This window comes from Triturus cristatus, chromosome 11 (genome assembly GCF_964204655.1).
Source record: "Triturus cristatus chromosome 11, aTriCri1.1, whole genome shotgun sequence".
NCBI lineage: Eukaryota > Metazoa > Chordata > Amphibia > Caudata > Salamandridae > Triturus > Triturus cristatus.
The window spans coordinates 1,066,550,109-1,066,576,014 of record NC_140594.1 but is presented as its reverse complement, the minus strand read 5'-3'; the positions used below and the strand labels follow the sequence as shown (position 1 = coordinate 1,066,576,014).

Sequence of the window (25,906 nt, the reverse complement as noted above, 5' to 3'; positions counted from 1 at the left end):
AAGTTAATTTACCTGACTACCAGTCTCTTTAATCAGTGGGCAATGCAATGAAATCTACTAGAATGAGGTAGAAATAGAACTTTCAGGTATCCAGGTCAGATAAAGTAGCTGGCTTCTCAAAAATGTTATCTTCAGAATGTCAGACAGTACATTTTAGGTTGTAATGAATTATCCAACATTAGCAGTTTTGCCTAATCTCACCTTAAAATTATTGGCATATATATGCTATAAAATGTGTTAAACACCATTGTTTTCAATTCCCATAGAAACCGCAAGGATAAGTTGTCTTGTACCATATTTATTATTTTTATTAGGTTTACAACATATATACAGATCATTTTATCGTATCACAGTGAATTTCAAAGAAAACAGGCTAGTGATCATTGTGAAAACAAAATGTCTTAAATCAGAAATGAGGCATGAATATAAATTTCACCAAATGTAACAATGGTTGTCTTTTCAATTGCAAATATTTTTTTAAAATTAGAAACTATGTTGATTTCCTTAACACCATCCACCTCTCTCAAAAACTCCTAGATGAAGATATTTACTAATTACAGACCAAGAAGGCAAACCATTTATAGTCCTTGCATTTAAATATGCCCATCAGAAATCATATTCTTCTAATAACGGTGGCAGGCTTGCAAAATATATTTCCTATTAATACATGGAAAATTTGCCAAACTTCAGAATAAATGTTCAGGGGAGTGATTTACAAAGTGTAGATGAAATTTAAATTATGACTCCACAAAGAAAGTATGCTCCCAATTCTGGGCAGGATATTCATTTTATGCTAAATTGCTTACATTTTAAAAACATATGTTTATTACTTTTGCATGGGATTTAGTTGCTCAGATAAAGTATATGATTCATAAAAAATAAAGAGGAATTTTGCTGCATGCCACAAATGGGGAACTTGTAGATAGCCAAGTTCAAGGTACAAAAAAAAAAACATTATTTCCTATTTTTTTTTCCAACTGAGAATTAGTTCCTGTTTTAGGAAATCTATGAAAAAAATTCAAAATCGGTCCCTCATGTTTGCCTCTGTAAAATTCCCAATGTTGGTCAAGTGTAAACAGAAGTCTTTTCTGAATTAGTTCCTGTTTTAGGAAATCTATGAAAAAAATCCAAAATCGGTCCCTCATGTTTGCCTCTGTAAAATTCCCAATGTTGGTCAAGTGTAAACAGAAGTCTTTTTTGTGAATCATCAAACCTTCTCCAAAGTGTTCCTCGGTAGGTGTCAACCATTGGCTGTCTTGCCTATCTTTGGACACTCCTCTTGAAGGCACATTTTTTAGTGCTCAAGGTTCTCAAGCAAGGCATACATTGCATTCACACACAGCTAATACTCAAGCAATTATACCCCTGGTTTCTTTTGTGTGAAAACTATTTTACTTATGTAAATTACACATCTATAGTGCTCATACGTACTTTGTGGGATCACTTTTTCTATTTGTGAATCAGTCCCTTAAAGTTTATTCATGTACTGTAAGAACACCTGCTTTGTCACCCTTCATTTCTACTTGATGTGCATCACTGAATGAGTGGAGCAACATTATCCCAATCATGTGAAGTTCCCCTTCTGAGCCCAGACATGGTAAAATTAAGTTCAAGAGGTTCCCCTCTGCATTGATGAAGAACAATATTTCTTAAAGGCAATTTATAAATCTTCATGAAAATATAAGTACTTAGTTTGAACCTCAGGAGTCCCATAATAAAGACAATGCATTTAGGCCACTTTATAACCAAAGCATTTCTCTATGACATGCTTCGCGGTCGGAGGTTTACATGTACAAAATCATGTACAAAAACATGTCAGTAATGAGGAAATTGGTTTCTTTGTGTGCTGAATGAAAACATGTCTTTAGTATTAACATTATCATTGGTATACTGGACAGAGGTTTCCAAAGCTTTTATTAAGCAAGCTAGGCTCACCTGGATTCCAATTACTGTCTTAACCATAGTTTGCTACATTTCTGGCTTTTTTAGATCTATACTCTCACTCAGTTTTGTACAACAAATTGTCAATATGTCCTTCTGAGTGCTAGTTGGTCCTGAACACAAATGTGTCATTTTTATCAAAATGTTACTTAAAACAATTTCCCTTCCAACTTTAAAACTGGATGGATGCAGGACAACTTTTTTTGTCAAAATAACTTAGTAGAGCCCAACGTTAGTGAACTACAAGTAGGAATAGTAGCATTCGCGAGAATTACGGGAAGTTTGCAAGGGAAACCTTTCTGTTGCATGCCCAGAATTCTTACTAGGTCAAAAAATAAGTGTGTTGCATTCTGACAGCTATAGATTATTCACTGCGGCTCATTAAGCAAGCAGTGACCAAGCAGTGAAACGTCCTGCATAAAACATGTCTTGAGCAATACTAACTGAATGCCCCTCTATCCGTTGAGTGTCTAAGGATTGTGATGTTAGATGTTTGCGGCGGGTGATACAACAAAAGTAAATGAAGTTAAACACTTTCTTAGAGGGTGTAAAATGGTTACAGGATCGGTGCTCCTATTGAAGTCTATAAAAATATCAAGTAAATTGAGGTGATGAAAATGAATCCAAAGCGGGCAATGCCCTACAAATGAGAATAGAGGTGTGACAATTGTTTAGTTCATGTGGAGCATAAACATGTAACCCATTCAACAAAGAATTCTCAGGAGTAAAACAGCTCCATTCAAGGGAAGTGGGAGACAATCTGTATGTTGTCAACCAGCTTGAAGAGGAAACTTGGCCACATTATCTCCATACTTACCCATTTCAAAATGGCAAAAACTGTGACATGATTTCAATGGGAAATAATCCAAATTATATGGAATCCTACAAGCTTGTAGCTCTGTATAAATGCAATCCGACAACTGTCACTAAAGTGTAGGCAAAGGGATACTGTAGGATACAACATGCTTCATTGAGGCATAGAGACACAATGCCCTATTACAGGACTAATTATTGTTGTATAATATCTTTTTATTAAGGTTACAGCAATCCAGTCGTATGGAAATACACCACAGTAATCGTAGACATTGTTAACAAGGAAAAAGGCATTGCCGTCACATTCCCAACAGTATCAATATCAGACTTCTGATACACACCCATCCTGGGCACAACCAGAACATTTTATCTAGGAATGGAGACTTCAGTAGACATTGCAATTGGGGCATTGCAAGGAGTTCCTGTGTCAACATTCCATATGCTCCAGACCCTCTCCCATTTCCTTGGGCAGCCCCTGCTTAAATAAACCAACATCTGCTCCACCATACACCAGTCCATGTCCCTTGTCCAGTCTCTGAGAAGCGATGCAGACCCTGCCCCCCATAAACTAGCTATATTACTTTTAGCAACAAACATGCCCAAAGACATCCAAATTAGTTCCGTACGAACCACACATTAAGAAGGCACCATTTAGCAGAGTGTGGCAAATCACTACCGCATGCATCATTCATGCCAGCCACTACAGATTCCCAGAAGATCTGGATCGCCAGACCATCCCAGATGATGTGAATAAAGGTACACTCATGGTCCACATTGCCTATGACAAAGCAGCTACGAAGCCCTGCCCATTTTTACCATCGCATTGCAAAACAGGTAAGATCTCTGAAGTATTTTAAGCTGCACCAAACTGAAAAGTGCCCTAGTGGCCACCTCACTAGGCGAGGCCAGAGCATCCGGCCAATAGGACTAATTATTGTTAAAAAAAATAGCAATTCTCAAATAACCCATTATTAAATGCATAATGTGACCTGAGGTAAGAGGGAATTAATTGCCAAAGAAAAACCTTAGGAGGTAATGTATTTTATAAACTGGCTAAGTAAAAGTCATATAGCACCAAGAGACCTTTGGTGAATGTGCGCTCTATAAATTTACTTTAACATAACATAACATAAAATAACATAACACAACATAACATAAAATAACATAACATAACACAACATAACATAATCAATAAAGTTTAGCTTCAAGGCTGTCATAACCACAATTACCTACACAAGATACATGCCACAAGAATTCTCAGCTGGCTCCTGAATACAGGGCTTAGGTGTTTGCCTACAGGAAACATAAAAGTGGCAGGAGGTCAGGAGGGTAAAGCAACTAGGACATATTTGTTATAAAGTGAGCGTATACACTGGTGAGGCCCACTGTGGAAACTACCTTACCTCTAAGTGCCTCCAGTGACTCGATTATGAGCAAGGTGCAGTAATGCGGACTCTGTGATTCTCACGGGTACAACTCGTCATATTTTTTGTTCGCCCTTAAACGCCCTTTGTCTTCTTTCAAGGAGAGGCCCTTTGGACTGACACTGGCATTGGCACTGGATGGCTTCACATGAAGGACCCAAAACTCTCACGAACAATGGTTAGCCCATCAACTATTAAACACTGGTCCAATGCCATGTTTTATTCGTGATGTCAATGCTCCCATTGTCTGAGATCAATATTGCTCACCTGACTGCTATCTTTCCAGCTACTGGGTGTTATTAGCACCTATGCTGCATGGGGCAAGGTCAAAGAAGTATCTCTGCACTCTGAGTATCACCCCAACAAATATACTTTAAGCCATTCTCAGCTGCCACACATCAGCATCCAAGAATGTAATGCAGGCCCCTGCAGCCCCCGCCTCTTCAGGGGGCCCACATTAAGCTCTAAGTCAATGAATATCTGTGAGATGTGGGAGACTCAGGGGCCCCTCATCATTTTATGCACAGGGGCATCATTTTGTGTTATGCCACTGTTAACATCACAGGTTGGGGGAAAGCTCCATCCCCAGTTATGATACTGTAATAGGTGAGGCTGCCCCATCAGTGTAGTTGCCCCATCTAGCACCTCGGTGGACCCGTTGTGGTATATCCCTCTTCTCCTTATGTGACTAATGGAACCTCTAAACAAAGGAACTTTAGAATGTTAAGAGGCGCTGACAGTTGGAAGGTTAAAAACGAAGCTAACGGCTTGACTCACTCTCTCTCAGCTGTGGTTGGGGTGTTTCCAATAAAGCCTGTGTATACCTCATCTGGACCTTTGTGGTGATTTCCTCCTTTCCCAAACTGGCTACGAGGATGAGATGAGGGAGGAAGACACCCTAACACACTGTGACATGACTACTTTCATGCTGCTGCTGGGTAGTAGTGAGGTACGGTGACTTTCACCACTAACCTTGTTTGAACTTATTTGTGCCGTGGGGGGGAGAACTATAACAACCGGCACCGGCCTGTGAATGCCAAGCTCCTTGGGCTCAGTTATTGCTTGGGGAATTCGAGGAGTTTGGGGAATGTTTCCCAGAGCACAGCTTTTTTACCTAGACACGTCTTGTATGAAGGAAACGCAATGATTCATTTTCTCCGTGCAATTTCTTAACATGCACTGCTGCTCTCTGCAGAGAGCAGCATAGAGTGAGGCGACCTGGGTTTGGGAGTCCGGAGTTTCTAGCACGAATGTGTAGGCCTGTGCTGCCTTGTGATCAAACACGGCTCCCCTCACAGCATTGTCAAGGAGAAGCGAGGCGGCTGCGTGGTTGCGCGGCTGCATGGCTGCACAGCTTTGATATGGTGTTTGGTTGTTTTTGGCACGCACTTACACTATAACCGCCAGTTCTCTCCTGCTTTTAATAAATATTTTAGGAGACTCACCTTCATCGCGCCTCCAGTACTCTGTTTCCTGCTTCGGACATGTGGTGATTAATCTCTACAGAAGAGAGTGTTCTGAGAGGACACTGTGGTGTTGGCCATCTACAGGAACAATGCTAGAAGTCTTAATAGTACAAGCATACCAGTGAAGATGTTTTCCTAAAAAAGAAAGCCTCCATACAAAGAAGCGTAGAATCAGAGAGTTATCTTCGCACTTATTGTGTATCACTTTTACTGGGAGCTTTACTGAGGTTTTGACAGTAAAAATTATTTTGTTTTTTTCTCGTACTGTGTCTCATATAATTGAATTATGTTTTCAGGTTACCCTTTATACATTCTTGTTCTACCGTCACTTCTAAAGTAAGTCTTAATGCAGAGTATCACTCAGCCACCCTTTTTTTATGGTGAACCCTGGCGACCCACCAATGATTTGGAGTAAGTGGACAAAGGTGTTTAAAAACGATGTCACATTCTGTGGTCCAAATCTTGGTGCTGAAAGAAAAGTAGCACACCTGCTACATTGTTTGGGGCCGGAAGGGCAGGAGATATTGGAAAACTTACCAGAATTAACTGACAATTACTCTAGAGATCCAAATGCTTTTGAAATTTGTAGAAAGAAATTATATAACTATTTTTTATCAAGAATAAGTTCCATTATAGAGAGATATCATTTTGGTGAAAAAGCTCAGAAGGATGGAGAAACTATTGAGGACATTATTTCGGCTCTAAGGAAATTGGTTGCCATGTGTAAAGTTGATGCTTCGCTAGATGAACGCTTACGCAACCAATTTTTGTTCATGTGCAATACTTATAGAATTAGTGAGGAACTGTGGCTTAAAGGATGATCCCCTTTTAAATGAGGTCCCCATAGTGTCCAAGCAAGTGGAGCATATGTTAGTGTGTGTAAAAGAGTTAAGCAAAGAAGCAAAAGGTAAGGCAAGTGATGAAAGTGGTGTGGTGAATGTAGTAAAGGAAAATAAGGAAATCTCCACAAGAAATTAAGAAAACTTTCAAAGCGCAATGTTATAGGTGTGGCATGTCTGGCCACAAGGCTAAATAAAAAGTATCCTGCTTGGAAATTCGCATGAAATGGGTGTGATAAGAAAGGGCATTTTACAGCATGCTGTAAAAGCCAGAAAACTGTAAAGAGGAACAAGAGTCAGAAAATGTCGGAAGTATGTGAGGAGATTGCACTACAGATGAGCATTTCACATGTTGGAAATCCCAAAGATGTGATAAAAATTGATGATGTGGATGTTGAAGCAATGTTTAATTCATACTCTAGGTGACTATCCCTGTCCCATGTAAATTATTCTTCTTCTTGTTCCTTTGCCAATTTGTTAATGTCTTCAAGTTAACAATCTGTCCTGACAATTTCTCCTCACGGCAACAACTTTTTTGCCTATTACTTAACTTAAGAATTTGTTTGTAAACTTCCCTGTCTGTGAATTTTACCCCATTGAATCAACTGTAATGATTAATGCTTCTGTAAAGAGGTCAGATAACCCCGGGTCTTGCCAGCACTATATAAAACATTTCAAATAAATAAATAATATCTGAAAAAATCTTTAAAGAAGGATTTGTGAACAGTGTCCCATTGAATGAAATGAGCATACAACCTGGTGGGTATGGGCGACAACCCACCAATATGAAAGGGTATTTCTAGGGAAAGATAAGTACAGAGGCCGAGAAGCTGAATCAAAAGTGTATTTCTCTGAAAAGGAAGACAACATCCTAGGTTGGCCCATTCAAAAGGATTTAGGTGTATATGTAGACCCTACTGCAGGCCTTTCGATTTAAGTACCATCTGTTCAGGAGTACATAGATTGTGTAAGCAAATTCCCTGATGTCTTTTGTCAGAAGCTAGGGTGCCTCAAGACCTATTTCTACAAGCTAAAATTAAATGTTGAAGCCATCCCAGTAGTCTCCAAAGTCCGGGGATTACCCGTGAATATACTGGATGCAGTTAAAGATGAGTTAGAAAAGTTATGTGACCAAGATGTGACAGAAACAGTTTAAGCCAAGGAATGGCTGGCACCCAAAGGAGTAGCATGTAAGGCTGAGAACATAGTAGGGTTATGTGTGGTCCTGAGTACCCTTAATTGAGAGGTGATAGTCGACAGATTTCCCTTGCTCACAGCACTAGCTGGGGCCAGGGTCATTTTAACTCTGGATTTAGCCTTGGCATACTATCTAGTCCGATTGCACCCGACTCACAAGATTTCACTACCTTCATTACACCCATAGGTGCGTACAAATTCAAATGCATGCCCTTTAGGTTGGTGTTGGCAGCATCCGTATTTCAGAGAGCCATGATTCCTATGCTAAGTTCCATACCTGGGGCCATCAATAAAGCAGAACATGCTGAAAGAGTTAATCTTGTGTTAGAAAAGTTTAAAGAGTATGGATTGACTGTAAAAGGCTGAAAAACGTAAATTTGGATGTGAGGAAATTACATACTTAGGGCACAAGGTCAGTAGTCGTGATATAGAATGAAAAGAAGAGTTGAGGGATTCTATTGTAAAGTTAGCCACTCACAATAAGAAGGAGCCCATATCCTTTCTAGGGATGAATTTTATAAAAAACTTATGAAACGTTTTGCAAGCAGGAACATTCAGATGAAGGCACTGATGCAAGCACAAAAGGTCTAGGAACTGTTTTGCCACAAGAGGCTGCAGAAGGAGAGGAAACCTCTGCTTTTGAATTCAGATCATTACAGGTTGCTGAAGTATACTATTCAGTAATAGAGAAGGAAGTCTTAGCTGTTTTCTGAGCGATTGAAAAGTTCAGGAATTTCATTTGAGGCAGCGCATTTAAGGTTACGGCTGACCATAAGCCTCTGAAGGAAATGTTTGAAAAGAAAGGTCTGGATTCCATCTCCAGTCGTATCAGGAGATGGATTGTCAATTTACAAAAACTCAATTTCTCTGTAGATTATATCTTCCAGGCACTAGGAACACAGCAGCTGACTGTCTGTCCAATTTGATAAATTGTGAAACGTGTGAAAATAATGATGGAGAGTTGAAGAAAGAGGAAGAAACTGCTGCAACTAGTGTTTGTGTGGTAACAGATGGAGTGATCACCGAAAATGAATGGAAAAAGGAGTTGGTGGGTGATGAAACTCTAGCCAAGGTGGGACAGTCCTTTATTAATGGGTGGACCCATCACAATAAGAACTGGAATGAGACCAAACCATATTGATGTGTCAAGGATGAATTATCTGAAACGAAGGACTGTTTATTTAGAGGCACCAAGTTGATTCCCCTTGAGAAAACATGAGGGAGAAGCTCATTGATAAAGCTCATTAAGGTCACTTGGTGTCTCTAAGACTAAGGAAAGGCTGAGGTTGGATTTCTGGTGGCCAGGTACGGACATCAAAATAGAAAGGCTAGTCAGAGATTGAGTAATGTGCAACAAAAGTGATAAAATCCTTGTTACTAAGAAACCTCCTATGCACGTTCATAAACTTCTAAAAAAGCTACACGATGATCTTATCATTGATATTGTAGGTCCCTTGACTGAAGAGGTAGCCACCCCATACATTGTGGTCTTAATCAATCTATGCTCCAGGTGACCTGAATAAAAATTCTTTCTGACATCAGTTCAAAGAGTATCATAAAACTCTTAATAGAAATCTTCATAAGGGAAGGCTTTCCAACCATGATTCTGTCTGATAATGGGGTCCAATTGTGTTCAAAGAAATGCAAGAATTTCTTGAAAGCGATGGTATCAAACATCTCCGATCTGCACTTTACCATCAGAGTCTAATGAGTCAGAAGAACGTTTTAATAAAACTTTAAAGGAAGGAATACAGCTTGCTAAGGCTAACAATGTGTGTTGGAATGAAGAAGTGTTTAGAAGGGTGGACATTTTCCAAGTTACATTGCGTCAAACCACATATAGAACTCCTTTTGAACTACTGAGGGGTAGGATGCCAAATTCACAACTAGTCCCAGCCTGTATGAGGTGGCAAACGGGCTGGGCTGATGGTCACACTAGACAACCTTGGAGACAGCAAAAAAATAAGACTGCAAGACTTGAGGAAAAAGAAATATGACCAAGACTTTCACACCAAGGTGACTAAAGTGAGGGTAGGTGATTGGGTAAACATCAGATGCCTTGTGGAGGAGTGACAAACGGTTGAAGTGTTCAAAAGCTCTGAGAGTGATCAAGTTATTTCACAGTGCAGTAAAAACTGAAGATGGGAAGATATGGAACTTGGGGAGAGTAGCAAAATGTGATCATCCCCTAGGTAACTTAACTTCTAACAGTGAGTTTGAGAAGATAAATGACAGCCAAGTGCTTGGTGGGAGAACGGGAGAGGTGCTCTTTGAGGGAAACCCCATACAGGGTGAGAACACATCCAGTTAAGCCACCCTAGTACTTGAGTGTCTATGTCACTAGGCAGTGTGAGATTCGTCACAGCGTTTTACCATAGAAGCACTCTCGACATGTTAACTCATATATTTCCATTGTATTATTCATTCAGCTCTTTTCCTCTGGAGCATATAGCTCTTCATTTTTGTTGGATAAATATTTTACCATGTTGTGTTTACTTAAGCTCATTCTAGTCATTCTAGCTCTTATACTTAGCCATTCAATGATATTCTGTTAAGTCTTTCTCCCTGTTGTATTTCTTGTTATATATTTATATTTATTCATTTTTTTCCCTTCCCCTTTCGTCTATATCAGTTATGTTTTATGAAGAAAGGGGTGTGTGAGGTATCTCCCTTTTTTCTTTGTGTGACTAATGGATTAAGTGGAATGTTAAAAAAGAACACAATGGCTACACTGACTCTCTCGGCTGTGGCTGGGGTGTTTCTAATAAAGCTTGTATATACCTCATCTGGGCCATTGTGGCGCTTTCCGACTTACCCACATCCTTCCAGGTGTACAGGTCAGATAGCAACTAGTTTCACCATCCCATTCGATACTGATAAGGCACCACAAAAAATACAGCTCAGGTGTGAGCAGTCCTACATAAATTAGAATACAGCACATACAGTATTTTTAAGTGTGTTACATAAAGAAGGAATACCATGAGCATGTAATATATGTGGTTAAGATGGACATTGGTAAAATGTGGCACAGAGAAATAAAGTGCAATTATGACATAAGTTGCAGTGTTCATCTTTGGAGAGCTAATATCACTCTTTTCTTAACCCGCAATTGAAATGGCTAAGGATACAGCTTTCACCAAAGTGGAATATGTTTAATTGTTAAGGCCAGAACAAGCCCACTTGTGATGTTAACATGTAAACACCCATATACCACTAAGCGCATGTAAGCACAGTGTATGGAACAATACATAAGGTGCAGTCAGGAACAATGAGCTGGCTCATGATGCTGCTAAAGGTACCCCAAGTTCTCCATCTCATTCCTGTATCGCTGTTCGGACACCTTGCTCTTGTGCAGCTTACTCTCCAGATGCTGGCGAAACTCTGCTTCTTCACTGGCACCAACGTTGCACATTGAACAGTAGAACTGACCACTTGGAGTCACGCACATGGCCAGGTCGCGGGGGATGTGCTGGCGGGAGCAGGGAATCAAGTAGGGAGCTGCAAAGACAGTGAGAGTGGGAAGAACATAGTGCAAGTGAGTCAAATTCCCAACTTTCTATCAATCTATATGCTAATAATCTGGGATGCCCAACATTATTCACAAGGGTTAAAGTCATTAAAGATTTTCAGGTTAGCTGCATTACACACTTGTAAATTAAATTAAAACTGGCACAATTGACATAATCCAAAACTTTTAACTTTTAGGCCCTGGCCCTAAATAAATAATTCAGTATCTGGGTGTATGGAAAGGCAGATCTCCTGCCCACCATTTCACTGTGTCATAGCATCCAAGATGCACCTCTCTGGTGAGGCCCAAGTAGACTCGATCCAGTCTGAGGTAGTTTGTATTCTTATTCAGAGGGTGTGTGGCCTGGCGGTTCTGGCTGAACTGTTCTTATTGGAGCAGGACCAAGACTGATTTGCATATGGTTATTACCCACTTGGGGTGGCTCAGAGGGCAATGCAGCCTTGAATGATTGCCAGTGGAAGCAAATTTTCCAAGCATTCCACCTATCATCTTTGCTGTTTCAATGTGGCATCTTTGTGTCACATTATCCATCACCATGAACATGGTTCTTGAAGCGTCTGTGGTCTTCATAGCAGCACTGTACTATGGAAAATACAAATAAAAGGAAGGAGACATTTTTGTTGACTTTATTTCTATAGACTACAAGATATAAAGCACTCAAGAGTCAGGTACAGGTCCCATGTATATTGTATTGTATTGACATTCACTCAAGGGAGTAGCCAGGAAAAATAAATACCAACCGCTTTTATCCACATTAGGAAAGGCGGTAAGGAGGCAAAGCGAGCAAGTCAGTTTGTCCCTAAGAGGGCTTGGGGGGATTCTCACTCAAACGTCTTTTCGTTTATTGACAGTCACAAGTCACATCCTGTCCAAAATAAGCATTCTTAACATCATTCAGTAACTGATTAAGGGGACCTCAACAATTACATATGTAGACTCTTCCTTTAAAGGCCTATTGTCCATGTGTTGTGAGCGCCTTGAGCTCAACATATTTCAAAGAGTGTTCTAGGGAAATTAAGGGGCCTTGCTTTGCCTCTTTCAGTGGGCAGGCCTTGTTTTAGAGCTGGGTGATTAAAGAAAATTCTCCTATTTATGGAGGAATGCTAAAGCTGAAGAGGAATCCACCAGTGTTATTTTCTTCTCCATGCTGTCCCTTTGGTGAAGGAAATTTGACTGGTCGGTCTTTTTCACATATAGTGCTCAAGGAATCAGAGAATTCTGTGTTACCGTCTACTTTAAAATAGGCCACTCGCCTGCTGGAAAGCAAAGCAACTGAAATTGTGCATTAGCCTTATATACCCTTCCCATGCTGTTATAGACCGAGAGACCCCTCACAATCTCGTCTTTCAATTCTGCACTAAGCCATCTACCTCTTCCGTCTTCCCTTTGCCAATTATGCTTCCCCATCTTCCAACTCCAGTCATTTTTCCTCTTACCACCTTTTTCTCTACATGTTTTCCCCACCCAGATCTCCTGAAAAGGTCCAGTAGAGGTAACTTCTGAAAGGAGAAGAGGCTGCTCTCCAGCCACACATATGTGATTTGACACCTTACGGATGATGCAAGATAGGCTGGGTCTGGACTCCGGAGACCCCATCTCACCAGCTCTCTCAGGAATGAAGCATCCCCGGGAGGCCATCTGAGGATTGCAGTCCATAACAAGCAGGTCCTCAGTAAGAAACTCAACCAGTTGGCTACAAAGCTTATGAAGCTCATTCACAGCAAGGTGCAAATTGAGATATTGCTGTAAAATATCACAAGGGGGGCTCACAACTCCACAGGCTTCATACATCTGATGTGGTGAAAAAGCTCATATGTGGACAGGTAGCGCACTACACTGTCAGGGGTGCTTGGCTGGAAGCGATGATTTTCAGCATAGACTATGTGGGCAGCGTTTAGGTGTCAGAGGAGTAACGTTATCCTAATGTACATAAGTGACGAACAACACAGGATGCGAGAGCTTTGCCTTATTATTGGCAACTGTTTATGAAAATTTGAAGATGGCACATGATGCCTGGTGAAGTAACAGTTGTAAGAGTTATCACACTGTTTAAGCAACTGTGACAAGATTAGGTGATTTTTGTAAACTCTGGGAACACTAAGGGCCTGATTATGAGTTTGGTGGACGGGTCACTCTATCACAAACGTGACGGATATCCCGCCCGTCATATTACGAGTTCTATTATATTCCATTGGATATAATGGAACTTGTAATACGGTGGACGAAATATCCGTCACATTTGTGATGGAGTAAACCGTCCACCAAACTCATAATCAGGTTCTAAGAGTGTCACGTGGGGAAGGTATCAATGAAATGTTGTACTTCCCTCCGAGGACCTTCATATTCCATTGGATTGGAATGTCAGAGCCTTGAAAAAGCCGATTATGTATCTATGAAACATGTGACGGCTGAAGTGCAATTCTATATCTACATACAACTGAAATAATTAAAAATATATGTGGTATTAAAGATTCTGCCTTTTTTTCAATTATTGAACAATAAGGTTTTGTGTTTATTTTCAGTACTGCCTGTATGCAAATTAAGTGGGAACCTGTTGGTATGGAAAAGTGCTTCATAATGGACGTGCACCCCTGTCCTGAGTGCCCCAGCTGTAAGGATGTCTGGATCCCCAATGCTGTTTTTTTTTTACTTGGGCAAACACTGATTATGTGTGTGCGCCATAGCATAGGACTGTCTCAATGAATGCAGTGTTTTTGGACTGGTAGGGGCACCCAAAGAGGTGAAAAGATACTGCCTTTACCAGGAGTTAAGGAGTACAAGTGCGGTGGTGGTGGCATACCGTGTAGTGATGTGTTGGAGTGAACAAGTTCCGCTGCTGTGTGCTTAACTCACCTTTAGCCTACATCGTTTTGGTATAGAGTGTGCACAGTGTGTGTGTGTGGTGCACGTTCTGGGTGAACGTGCGCCTGTGAGTGGTACAATACAGGAATAATGCTGTGCTGTGCAGTGCAGTGAGTGTATGTTATATGCATCTGCTGGGTGTATGTGTGCCTGTGAATGGTAAAATATATGAAGGATGTAGTGCTGTGGAGCGCTTGTATGCTGTCACATGTGCTGGTTATATGTGTCCATGTGACTGGTACAATACATGGAACACTCTGGGTTCCATTTTGGGAGAACCACGGCTGACCGGAGAAACATGAAGAGAGGATGTAGAGCAATCCCCCCTGACAGAGTTGTGGATTGCTGGGTGGGACACAATGGAGGAAGGGAGAGCTAGGTTCTTCAGTACACTTCAAAGGGTGCTCTTTAATTCAGTGAGAGGTCAGTGGGAAGGGACCTGGGCACAACTGAGGAAGGAGATGGGAATATAACAGAATCAAAGAGTAGGGCTAAGCCTCTTGGGTAACCTTTTGAAACACATATCACTGTGGCTGACATCCAGGTGTGAACCTCTAGTCACTACCATGGCCTGTGTTGTGGATTTGGTGCTGGTGTGACTGACTGCTTTCTGGAGGAAAGACAGGGAAGAGGAGAGAGCACTTCAAAATGAAGCAGAACACTAACATAAACATAAACTTCAAGGACTCGGATACTAAATCACATTTTGTGTCTGGGAATTTAAAGTCATTAGGGGAGCTCGAGCCCCCAAAACTGCCCACTGTCAGGCAGCCCGTGAGGCTGTGAGAGTAGGAGAAGCTCTGCAAGACTTCTGCCTTTGACCAGGTCAGGGAGCCAAGGCTCACCAGTCTCCCAGCTGGATGGGGGGACATCACTCAGGGTAAAATCCCTGGGTGATGTCCCCCCATCCAGCTGGGAGACTGGTGACCACCTGCCCCTAGAGCCTGAAGGACCAGCACCTGCCAGCTTGCCAAGACGAGCGTACCCTTTAAGGGAGAGGCAAGCGTTGGAGGAAGTGAGGTCCAGTGGGGGATCCTGGCGAATGGATCCGTGTAGCGAAGTGTGAAAAGACGGATGCTACACCAATCGGGTCTTTGCCCGTGTTCAGGGGAAAGTCGGAGGCTCCCATATACCAGAGGAAGGCCGTTGTGAAGTGAGCCATGAATGTCACTGCACTAAACTGGTCATCACCCAAATGCAAGTTGTAAGTCGGCGATCCCATATGCCAGGAGGGGCAACCATGAAGAGGGTTGCCATGCCAATCGAGTTGTAGCCCTTGTGCAGAGCTAAGCCTGTGACCCTGTATGCTTGGTGGGGCTGCTGTGAAGAGTGCTGCCATGCTGATCGGGCCATATCCCATGTGTGGAGCTAAGTCGGCCACCCCTTCTGATAGATGGGGCTGCCGTGAAGATTGTTGTTGTGCAGATCGGGACACAGCCCTTATACAGAGGAAGTATGGTGACCCTGTATACCAAGGGGGCCTCCAGAGAAAGGCAAGGAGCCTGGTCAAGACCATTGTTAAAGGAAGAATGCCATACTGGTGACCTTAGCTGGCCCAAGCCGTGACATAGTACCAGCCCCAGGAGTGTCACACCCCCACTCCCTACTTGAGGGGTAGGACCCCAAGGAATGTTTCAAAATCAAAGGAGCATAGGAAACCCCCTGGCTGCTGCAGGACCACATACGAGTAACTCAAGGACACTCGACCACTGCCCTCCTGCAGCTCCAGCACCTACAAAGAGGGCGCACTCACATAATCCTGGTTAATCAGATGCTGCTGGTGCAGGTAAGACTGATTTATGGGCCAGGCGGCCCCGGAGGAACTGCCAGATAGAGCTTCGGCGCTGGAACACTCTGACTTTAATAAAGTATCAGAGTGGGACTCCTAAGACTCGGACTACCTTGTGGGCTTAACCTGAACATTGCCTCTAGTGAATGGGGAATAACCACTACCACTAGAGTGAAGAGAGTGGAATTCAGGGAAGCACTAGAGCCCTGACCTCAGGGAACTGCGAGTATTGTTTGTGAATGTCATTTTTTACTTTGTGTTCATATATAAATAGTCCTTTTTCTTCAAAAGAAAGTATTTGACTAAACAATCATTTAGTGCTGCTGCTGCTGAGCGTATTATGAGTTTTCAAATTGTGTTCATCCCCCTGTGTCTACCTCTCCCTGAGAATCCTTGGCCTGCTCGACTCGGGCTACCACTGAGAGTCAAGTGCTGAAGGGGTACTTGGCCCAGTTGCTCAAGAACCAGAGTAGGTTGGGCCCCAGGACATATAGAATGAAAGGCCTCAACCCCCATGGTTGGTTCCAGTAGCTCCTACTTGCCCTGTGGCCCTCTGAACAGGGTGCTGTGGCCCTCTAAACAGGGTACAGACAGAAGTGTTAAAGTGATGTGTGTGAGGGACCAAAGTGGCCTCGTCTTAAGTCGCAGTCAACTGTTGGCAGTGGAGTGAGCGATAGAATGCATGTAATTTACCTAAATTCCTTTTGTGCTTGAATGAGTTGGTCTTTATGGAACTCACCCATTCCTGCCAGAGGAGCAGCCCACAGTATGCACAAGACACAAACAGTCATGGTAGATATTCTAAGCCTTCCCCGAAACAATGGGTGATCGACTTGCAGAGATGTACTGCATACAACCAACATTGATCTGAGTCCACCCAGGTGTGACCAGAGAACCCAAGAGTCAAGCACATGGGAAAACAGCCATAGTAATGAGGCTACCTAGGAGCAACGCAGGAGCCTGGTTACAGGTTGCCTGGGAAAATCCCACACACGGTCCATCTACGAGGTAAAGAGAACTGATCTTAAAGAGAATCAACAGGAACAAACAGGCATGGAGGCTACTGAGGAGTGACAGGACAGTGACCCAGGGACATGCACTGGATACAGTTAGCCATCATAAATTATGGAAAGAGTCTTCCAGCAGCATCAACAAGTATGCTACAGGCCTACAGGCATGATGAATGCTCTTTAGAAGATACCCAGGGGTGACAGAGTGGCAATCCACAAGCAAGCACTGGACACCAAGGTCACAGTCGATCCTGCAGAAGCACTACGAATCTAGACAAACAAATGTGGCAAGTCACAAATTAAACAGGCTACATCTTAATTACCAGCTCACAGAAATAACAAAAAGGGTGAGTTAAGACATAGGTTTAGTAAACTATTTTGCTGGCTCCATTTATACCAGTTGTTTATAAAATATTGTATGTGCTGTGAAATAGATTTTGCCAATTGATGTGGTGGCAAGGTAAGCACACTCCAACATCTGGGGGTACTATGGCACACACAATAGGTGGAAGATTACTTACATTGAACTGAACAGTCTTGGCTTAGTTCCCAAAATCTTGGAGCATGGAGAAAATTCGACAAAATATTATAGGATACGGAAGTCGAGCTGAGAGCATTCAAGGTGGACTTTGAGCACATTCAGTGCCCAGTTCTCTCTGAGCACAGAAGAAAGATTTACCCAGTAGAGTAGGGGGGCAAAGGACATGTGCGCTGAGAGTAATTGATGGCACTATGCGAGTGCCCTGAATTGAAGGGACACGGTCAAAGGCCATGCCAGCTGATTCTTTGACAACACAGTGAACAGGGACTGGCCAAAGGATGGAGCACAGAGGGAGTAAGAATAGAGGGACTGATTCACAAAGGTAAACGTACACTTTTGTGTATGTTTATGAGTGTTTGCTATTCACAGAGGGATTTATGATAGTATCTTCACGCGGGCAGAGTCTCCGCACATAAAAAGGACAGTCCTATCTTTTTATGTGCAGAGACTCCACACCTCTAAAGATACTACTTGTAACCCCCTTTGTGAATTAAGAATCACAAACAATCACAATCTTACACAGAAGTGTAAATTTACCATTGGGAATCAGGCACAATGTGTCTCAGATGACTAAACTGTGTAACCAGTACATGGGGTGCATGGTCTTAGACTCTGCTCAACCTACACAGGTAAGGGTCGGGTGGAGTAGAGCCCAAATGCTAAGAGGTTGTTTGTAATGAATGGTTATTTGCCTGGAATTGACTCTTTATAGTCTATTGAGTAGGCCAGACTTTGGGGTGGGGGGAGCCTTCCTGGATTTTCCCAATAAGTTGCTTTTAGTGAGTTGTGCTGGCCTTGGGTCTGGCACCTTATAGTCCTTGCTGTGGGTGGGACCATGTTTAAGTGGGAAATCCTGATCCTTATGGAAAGGTGGTACATGCACTCTGAGGTTAGGAAAAATTAATATACAGAGGTAAATTAGCTTTGTGCGTGCACACAGGGTATTGCTTACTGATCCAAAAGCGTGACTGGAAATAGGAAAAAAGTGTCACCCCAGGGATAACGTCCCCTATATCATGCTTGGCCAAACCCAAGGCATTTTGGACAAGTAAAGCCCTTCATCAGGGGAGATTTCATTGCCGTAAGTAAACAAACAAAGTTCCGGCGTCTAAGTCGACGGTCATGGAAAAATGAAATTTTTCCACGACCATCTACTTAGACGCCGGAACTTTGTTTGGGTTTGTGCAAGCATGATCTACTCAAGTCTTTGTGTTGCTATGGCACAGACTGTGATGAATTCTAAATATTTATGATTAAGCAATCATGATGATGGAATAAACTCAAATTGTGAATCGATTAGCGTTTTGATTTTTTATCAACATCGGATTACTGCATTTTTAGAACCTTGCCTGTGCATTCAGGGGACGTTACCCCTGAGGTGACGCTTTTTTCCTAAATCCTGATCCTTCCCGTTGCTTCCTGGTTGGTTGATTATAACAATCTCTGCCAGCTTGAGATTGGCAGTTTATAGTCATTACCGTGAGTAAGACACCCTGTGGGCGGAACCTCCTGCGAATGAGACATAACGTTGCTTCCTGTTTGTTGACTAATACAGAATGAAGCTGAGTCTCCCATGTATATAGAGTTCATCTTGATGGCCAACAAAAACAAATTATCTCAGGTAAAAGAATTCATTACTGCAAATTATGTTCACAGATCCGCATGTCATCTCGGCAAATGTAGACTCCAAATCGTCAGAAGCCTCTGTTGTATGACTGACATCTCTCAGAGGACACAGACACCCTGGCTCTCACCTCTCACCAAAAGTAAATCAGTGATCCTAGAGCATAGCTTCAGAACTGTTATCAAAGCCCTGCTCTTGTCATACCTAGCTGGCAGCAAGGACCTTCTTGTCTCCATACCAGAAATGTGTCTGACCCCAGTGAAGAATCTTGCACTAAGCAGCAATAAATACTCATCAAATACCCCGGCAGTCCAAAAGCTACAATGGCCTCCATTGCAAGTCAGGATCACCTTCAAATGTGGCTTCATCATATTGTCCAACCAACCACACGTCCTGTGGTAGCAAAAGCAACAAACGCAGTAAGGACATCACCAACCTTAAAACAAAGAAATAAAGTTGCACCGTAGCTGAGAGATGCAGACTAATGTAAAAGGGATCTCCATCCATCTCATAGTTACCTATTGTGAATCTTTAAGGAACATCATTCTCAATTCTCTACCTAATATCTTTACATACATACAAATGTACTGCTGAATCCTAAACGTTGTCGACATTCCTTATACAGTAGCAAATACTGCTCCATTTATGTATGTTATAATGCTGTTGAATTTAACTGTTACAATTATAACTTCTGAAAATTGATAAACCAACCTTACAAAATATATAAAGAAAGCAAAAAGGAAAACAAAACAAAGCACTTGAGATCTGGAACTCCATCCCAACAGAGATCCATCAAAACTCCTCAACTCTTGCATTTGAAGAAGAAATTAAAGTTGTCCCTGTACATTGGAGAGCCCAAAACCATAAGAACCCACTATGGTTGCTTACCTTTACTGGTAGCCAAAGCACTTGAGATCTGGAACTCCATCCCAACAGAGATCCATCAAAACTCCTCAACTCTTGCATTTGAAGAAGAAATTAAAGTTGTCCCTGTACATTGGAGAGCCCAAAACCATAAGAACCCACTATGGTTGCTTACCTTTACTGGTAGCCAAAAGAGAGCCCTCCCTTTTGCAAACAAGCCTTACTAATCTCTTACTTTGTACTCAGGTCTTCCACTGTGTCGCACTCCTTGCTTAATAAGTCGGCTTGCCCCTAATTCATTTATATACAGATACCTAAAAATAAACAAATGTGTCACTAACATGTGATGCACAGATGTGTGATAAGGGCAGGTACGCATGGCAAATGTAGGCATCATGTAGGCAACATATCTATACATTACGTACAAGTAATGTCCAGCAGGGTTTGCAAAAATGAGCATCAGCAAAGCAACTTCTGAGGAGTGCAAATAAAGGATCAGACAATAATCTGTAGGCGTAAACAGGTGAAAATGTATACTTTTACACCATTTCTGAACATATATAATTTCTCAAGTGGTTACTGTGGAAACTAGACGTTCTATCTAGTTTGCATAAGAGGTGTAACAGAAACTGGCAAAATACCTGTGCTGTCGTGAACTTTGTTTCCATTTCCTCTGCTCTGTACCATTTTGTATTCATTTCCTTCTTTTTGATTACTCTGTTTCGATGAATCCCTGAAGGGGAAGTAAATGAATCACTAACAGATATTTCTTGATTGTACTCCTTATTTACACAAAACTTTACATTTTTATTTTAGGATATGAGGTATATTTTATTCATGGAGCATAGACACTTGTATTTATAGTCAACATTAACACACATAAATTACATTGTCAGTCCTCCTCATCACAGACTTTACTAGGTTAAAATCAACCCTCAACCTGGAAACTGTCATTTGCACCTGGCTCATAGACACGGCCACTGAAACTATGTGAGTCCACTTTATTTTTTAAAATGCAAACTTTTTTCTATATCAAAGTGATAAAATATTACTAAATCACTGGGAGGTGAGCCTGTTGCCTGTGGTGATGGGGGCTGGACTGCAAGCCCCAGTCCTCTTTGCGGCAGAAAGCCGCCGATGTCGCTTCCTTGCGCCAAGAGGTGCCTACAAGTTTCTGCTGGGGCTCCTGCTGTGCGGGAGGTAAGCCTATTGCCGGTGGTTTGGGTTGGACTGCAAGCCCCAGTCCTCTTTGCAGCAGGAGGCCGCCAACCTTGCTCCCTACAAGTTTCCGCTGGGGATCCCACTGCGCAGGAGGTGAAAATGTTGCCGTGGGGGTGGTGGGAGATGTACTGTAAGCCCCAGTCCTCTTTGTTGCACGCCGCCGATGTTGCTCCCTTGCACCCGGAGGCACCTACAAGTTTCTGCTGGGGCTCTTGCTGCGCGGGACGCATGCCTGGTCCAAGAGCAGGCCCGTCTGCGCCCGTCTGTGTCAGAACGAGGCTGGGCTGAGCCATCGCCCTTGACTGTGGTTTTTAACAGAGGAGGTTGGTGAGTCCTTTTTTTGGACTTCAATGACACAATTATATTGAAGATGCCGAAGGAGAAACATATGGGGGACAAAGAAGGTTCCCTCAAGAGGCGCAAGGTACTACTCTTGACTCTTTTTTGGTGCATGCTGCAAGGGTACTCGACAATGAAATTATGCTGGCAGAACACCGATTATCTACGGAAATGGGTGACATTATCATAACTCCTATAGAATCTGATCCCTGTAGTGACCCCGTGATTGCGCATAAAGAAACTACCCAAAGGGATGAGGATGAGACTGTTTTTGGGGACACGCTAGTTGCTCAAGTTTTGCTTCACCCATCCACATCTAATGCGGGTGAGACCCCAATGAAGAGGAAAAAGAGAACTAAACATATGGGCACAAATCAACCACCGAGTACTAGATCAAATAAGACCTCAAATGTAAAATATATTGGGGTGGATAAGCCCACTTCATCCTAGTTTCCTAGCACGGATAAGACTCTGACGTCTACTTCTGTTAGTTCGCTACGACCTATTTCAGACTTGGGCTACATAATCAGTAAATCTGAGTCTGTATTGATTACTAGTCTCTCACCCTTACTGGATAGACTTAGCAAATTGGAGGATTCTGTGTTAACGCTTCAGACTTCATTGGATAGCATCAGCGTGCAAGGCAGTGTGGAGAAGACCTCAATATGGAGCCACAGCACTACTGAAGGAGATTGGGAGGCTTTGGTTAATTACATTCCCTGATCTTGCTGAACGATTTATCAATTGCGGTGCTAAGCTCTATTGGGAGGGCAAAGGCCATGGAATTGGCATTATGCCCTTGGAGTATTTCTATAGACATCTTATGTTCATTCATGCAACAATACCCAATGGTGGTTCTCTAATCCAGAATATGCACCAGGGTCAACGGAACTACACAATAGCAACTCCTAGTAGGTTTCAACCACTTACTGATCTTGATAGCTTAAATTGACTTCAGATAGGCGCTGATGAATGTAAGGAGACCCCTCTCAAAGAATCAACTCATTGCCTACAGAGGGATAGTTCTTGTAGAAATACCAGCTTAACCACCCCACGAGTGATTACACCCAATTACACCTGGCCTGGTCCCAACCTAGTAGGGAATAATGTTATGGGGGGGGGGTCCTTTAATCCAGGACATTATAGCTGATGGCCAACATCTTAAAGTGATCATGTGGAATGTCGCTGGGTTAAGGTCCAAATAAAGTGATTCTAATTGTGGGAAGTTTGTGGATGGGTGTCACATTTGTATGTTCCAGGAAACTTGGGCAGTTGAACCAATCCACAGGGTGGGTTTTAAGAATTTCAATGTTCAAGCTAGACCATTGCCTGCAGGTCGTCCCGCTGGTGGCTTACTTATCTGGGTTAAGACAAGTTTGGCTTGCAATCTCCGTAGGTTGTATATTGAATCAGCCGATATGTTGGGTCTTGATCTAGAACCCTTCAAAGAGAACTTTGCATTTATAATCGCTTCAACAATCAGTATCAGGAGTTTGATACAATTTCGACTGTGACAAACTGCTTAGAGAGCTCAATGAGGGGGTATTATCTTATTTTAGTGGGAGATTTTAATGAATCCTATGAGCCAGTTGATTTTGTACAGGCTCTCGTCCAAGACGAAGAGTTAGCAAGAGGGTATAAAAAACTGCAGTTCCCTCCCCTTAAGAGATGTACGAAGGTCGGGCAGCAAGTTCTGTACTTTACCCTACCCCATGGTTCCTGTGCTTGCAATGGGCGGACGCTTTCCAATTCAGATGCATCCTTTACCATACCATACCATACCATTAGTCTTTATTCGATTTAACAAAATCATGAAAGACACAAACGTAAATCAAAACATTACATATAAAAACACATTAAAATTGTTAAGTTCATCAATAAATAAGTTAAAATGAATTCTAAAAAAGCATTAAACTAGTCGGACTAACAGCAAGTTTAACAATGTATAATTAAAAAAAACCCTGGGCTACAGCATTGTAAAAACATTTTACATAATTTGACACTAGGCGACAGCGATGTTGGTAGCTTGAGAGGGAATTATCTGTGATTTGCTAGAGGCTTTCGCCCTTAGGTTCCACGCCCAACCCAGAAATTTTGCTAATGGGATAGAAATGGTTGGGGAAGTGCTGGTGCATAAAATTCTTAAGGCAATGGCACTGCTCGTGGTACCCAAGTTCCTACACAATGGTGACAACCACACTCGCCTGCATCCTTTACTTTTAAAAGGGCGAATATACAAAGTAGGATAGATAATATGAAACACCAGAGCACACCCATTCATTATGTCTATAATCCAATGCAATAATCAAGAAAAAATAGCGAGAAACAAGAAAGAAAAAAAGTATTTTTCTATCTCCCATATAGAACAATAAAGTTAAACCAATAGTCAAATGTCCTTCCAATTAAGAGCCAGGCACAGTCCCAAATCAGGTCCTTATGTTAGTTTTATTTTCACTTTTCAAAATACGCAGAACAGCAGCAGCCGACGTACATTTCGCCCCCTGGGCTTTAACAAGCATGCAAGAGAGCACATAACCTGAACACATCTATAGTAACTGGAAGGTGTGGCTCTCACTCACTGCCCATATAGTCCAAAAAGATAACCACATTGTGATTGACATAGTTGCACAATATTGTGGTAGCACGGATGATTAGATCTCGCATGGAGAAGAGTATCAGCCGTTGGCTTTCCAGAGATTACCTATGCAACCAATGGGAACTTTGTAAGCCCAAAGAACAAACATAAAAAGCACTGGAAATATAATAGGTCTTGCATTTTCTTGAGTTACAGTCTGGGCCCAATTCACAAAAGCATTCTGAGAGAAAAGTCTAACTTTACGACTTTTGGTATTCACAGATGTCATTTACGAGTCATATCTTTAAGTCCGCAGTCGGGCCGGAATCTTCGGCTCTGACCGTACTCTCTGGCTCGGACCGTACTCTCCAGCTTGGGCCCGATGAACTGAAATCAATGGGCCAGAATGCAATCTTTAAAAAAAGGAACATTAGGAACGTGTGATAACTGGTAGAGGAGGTCATCAAAATCAGTTTGGGCAGGGAAAAGGGTGTGGCCAGACACTACATCATATCCCAGAAAAGTTTGCTCCTTTACATCATGGTACATGCAGTCCACAATTTGCTCTCCCCTCAGGTCTGACTGTAGTGTCAACACTACAGCCCATTATTTACACTTCATCTGGCCCTAGCCAGAGAGTACGACCCGAACCGGAGAGTACGGCCTGGGTGCGGAGAGTATGGCCTGAGCCTGATATTCCGCCTGACTGCGGACGTAAAGATACAACTCGTAAATGACCTCTGTGAATACCAAAAGTCGTAAAGTTAGACTTTTGTCTCAGATTCCCTTTGTGAATCGGGCCCCACATCTGTTGACTTAGTGTTATGAAGTGTATGTATGTGGTGTGTAGTGGAATTGTGTGGGTTGCATTCAAATTGTTAGTTGTGAAATTGTGTGGCGTGGACTTGTGTGGTGTGGAATGGATTTGTGTAGTGGAATTAGGTGGCATGGTGTGCAGTGTAATTATGTGGGTAGTAATTATGTGGTATTGAGTGTACTGGGATTATGTGTAGTGGGATTGTCCGTTATGTGGGGTGCTGTTGAATTTTGAGGCATGATGTGGAATTCTGTGTTTTGATGCCATCCTAAGAACAGAGTTGACAACGAAATGCAGACGACGGCCCTCTGTATGTGGTCAGTAAAATTGCAGTCTTTAGTCTGAAGGAAATCTCGAATTAGGCCATCGTAAAGAAGATATGGTAAATCCACCCTACCCATAATGCATTTCATGCAAGACCATACCATGATTACTTTCAAATAGTTATGTCCATATATACAATTAGTATCTTTCTGTATTCAGTTGCACTGTGTGTGGCACTGATTAAATGGGATCTCATTAAAATGTGACTAAAGAATTATTATTTTATTTCCGGAATAGGTTGCACTCTGTGTGGCACCAATGAAGGGAAATTTATGGAAGGCCTCATACAGAAGTGAGGTCAGAAGAAAAAAAAAACATAATGGGGAGGAGTGTGCTGACAGCAACAATGGCTTCGAAAGCTTCATGAAATGTGACGAACTACAGCAACCATCTGGGCAGGGGGTAGTGTTGCCGTCTGAGATGCGACATACGGCAGTGCATCATACAGCTGCATAAGCAGAAAAGGTTAGAGTTAAAATAGCGCTCGTGAAAAGTGCTCCTAAAGGAATAATAAAAAATAAAAGAAGCAGCAATGGGCGGAAGGTGGTGGGCAGAAAAACGACAGGCATAAAACAACAATTTAAAAAACTGTTCTCCCAAAACAACAGAAAAGCAATGCAAGTGTAAGGAAACTGTACTTTGCCGGTGCTCCTCTGTGAAAAACGGAAGTGACATACCGATGTGTGAACTAGTTAGGCGGCAGCAATGAAGAGCGACACTGGACTGAGCCT

The 25,906-nt window shown here is 42.2% G+C and overlaps 1 protein-coding gene across 1 annotated transcript in view; it reads right to left on the bottom strand.

The window, feature by feature from the left end:
- Positions 1-358: 358 nt before the first annotated feature.
- ZMAT3 (zinc finger matrin-type 3) overlaps positions 359-25,906 on the bottom strand; it is a 66,146-nt gene continuing 40,598 nt past the window's right edge. Inside the window, exons 4-5 of the mRNA XM_085633128.1 lie at positions 20,541-20,632; positions 359-11,178 (exon numbers count right to left, since the gene is read on the bottom strand). Of these exons, the coding sequence (XP_085489254.1) occupies positions 10,970-11,178; positions 20,541-20,632 (301 nt within the window). The 3' untranslated portion in view covers positions 359-10,969. The remainder of the gene's footprint in view (positions 11,179-20,540; positions 20,633-25,906) is intronic.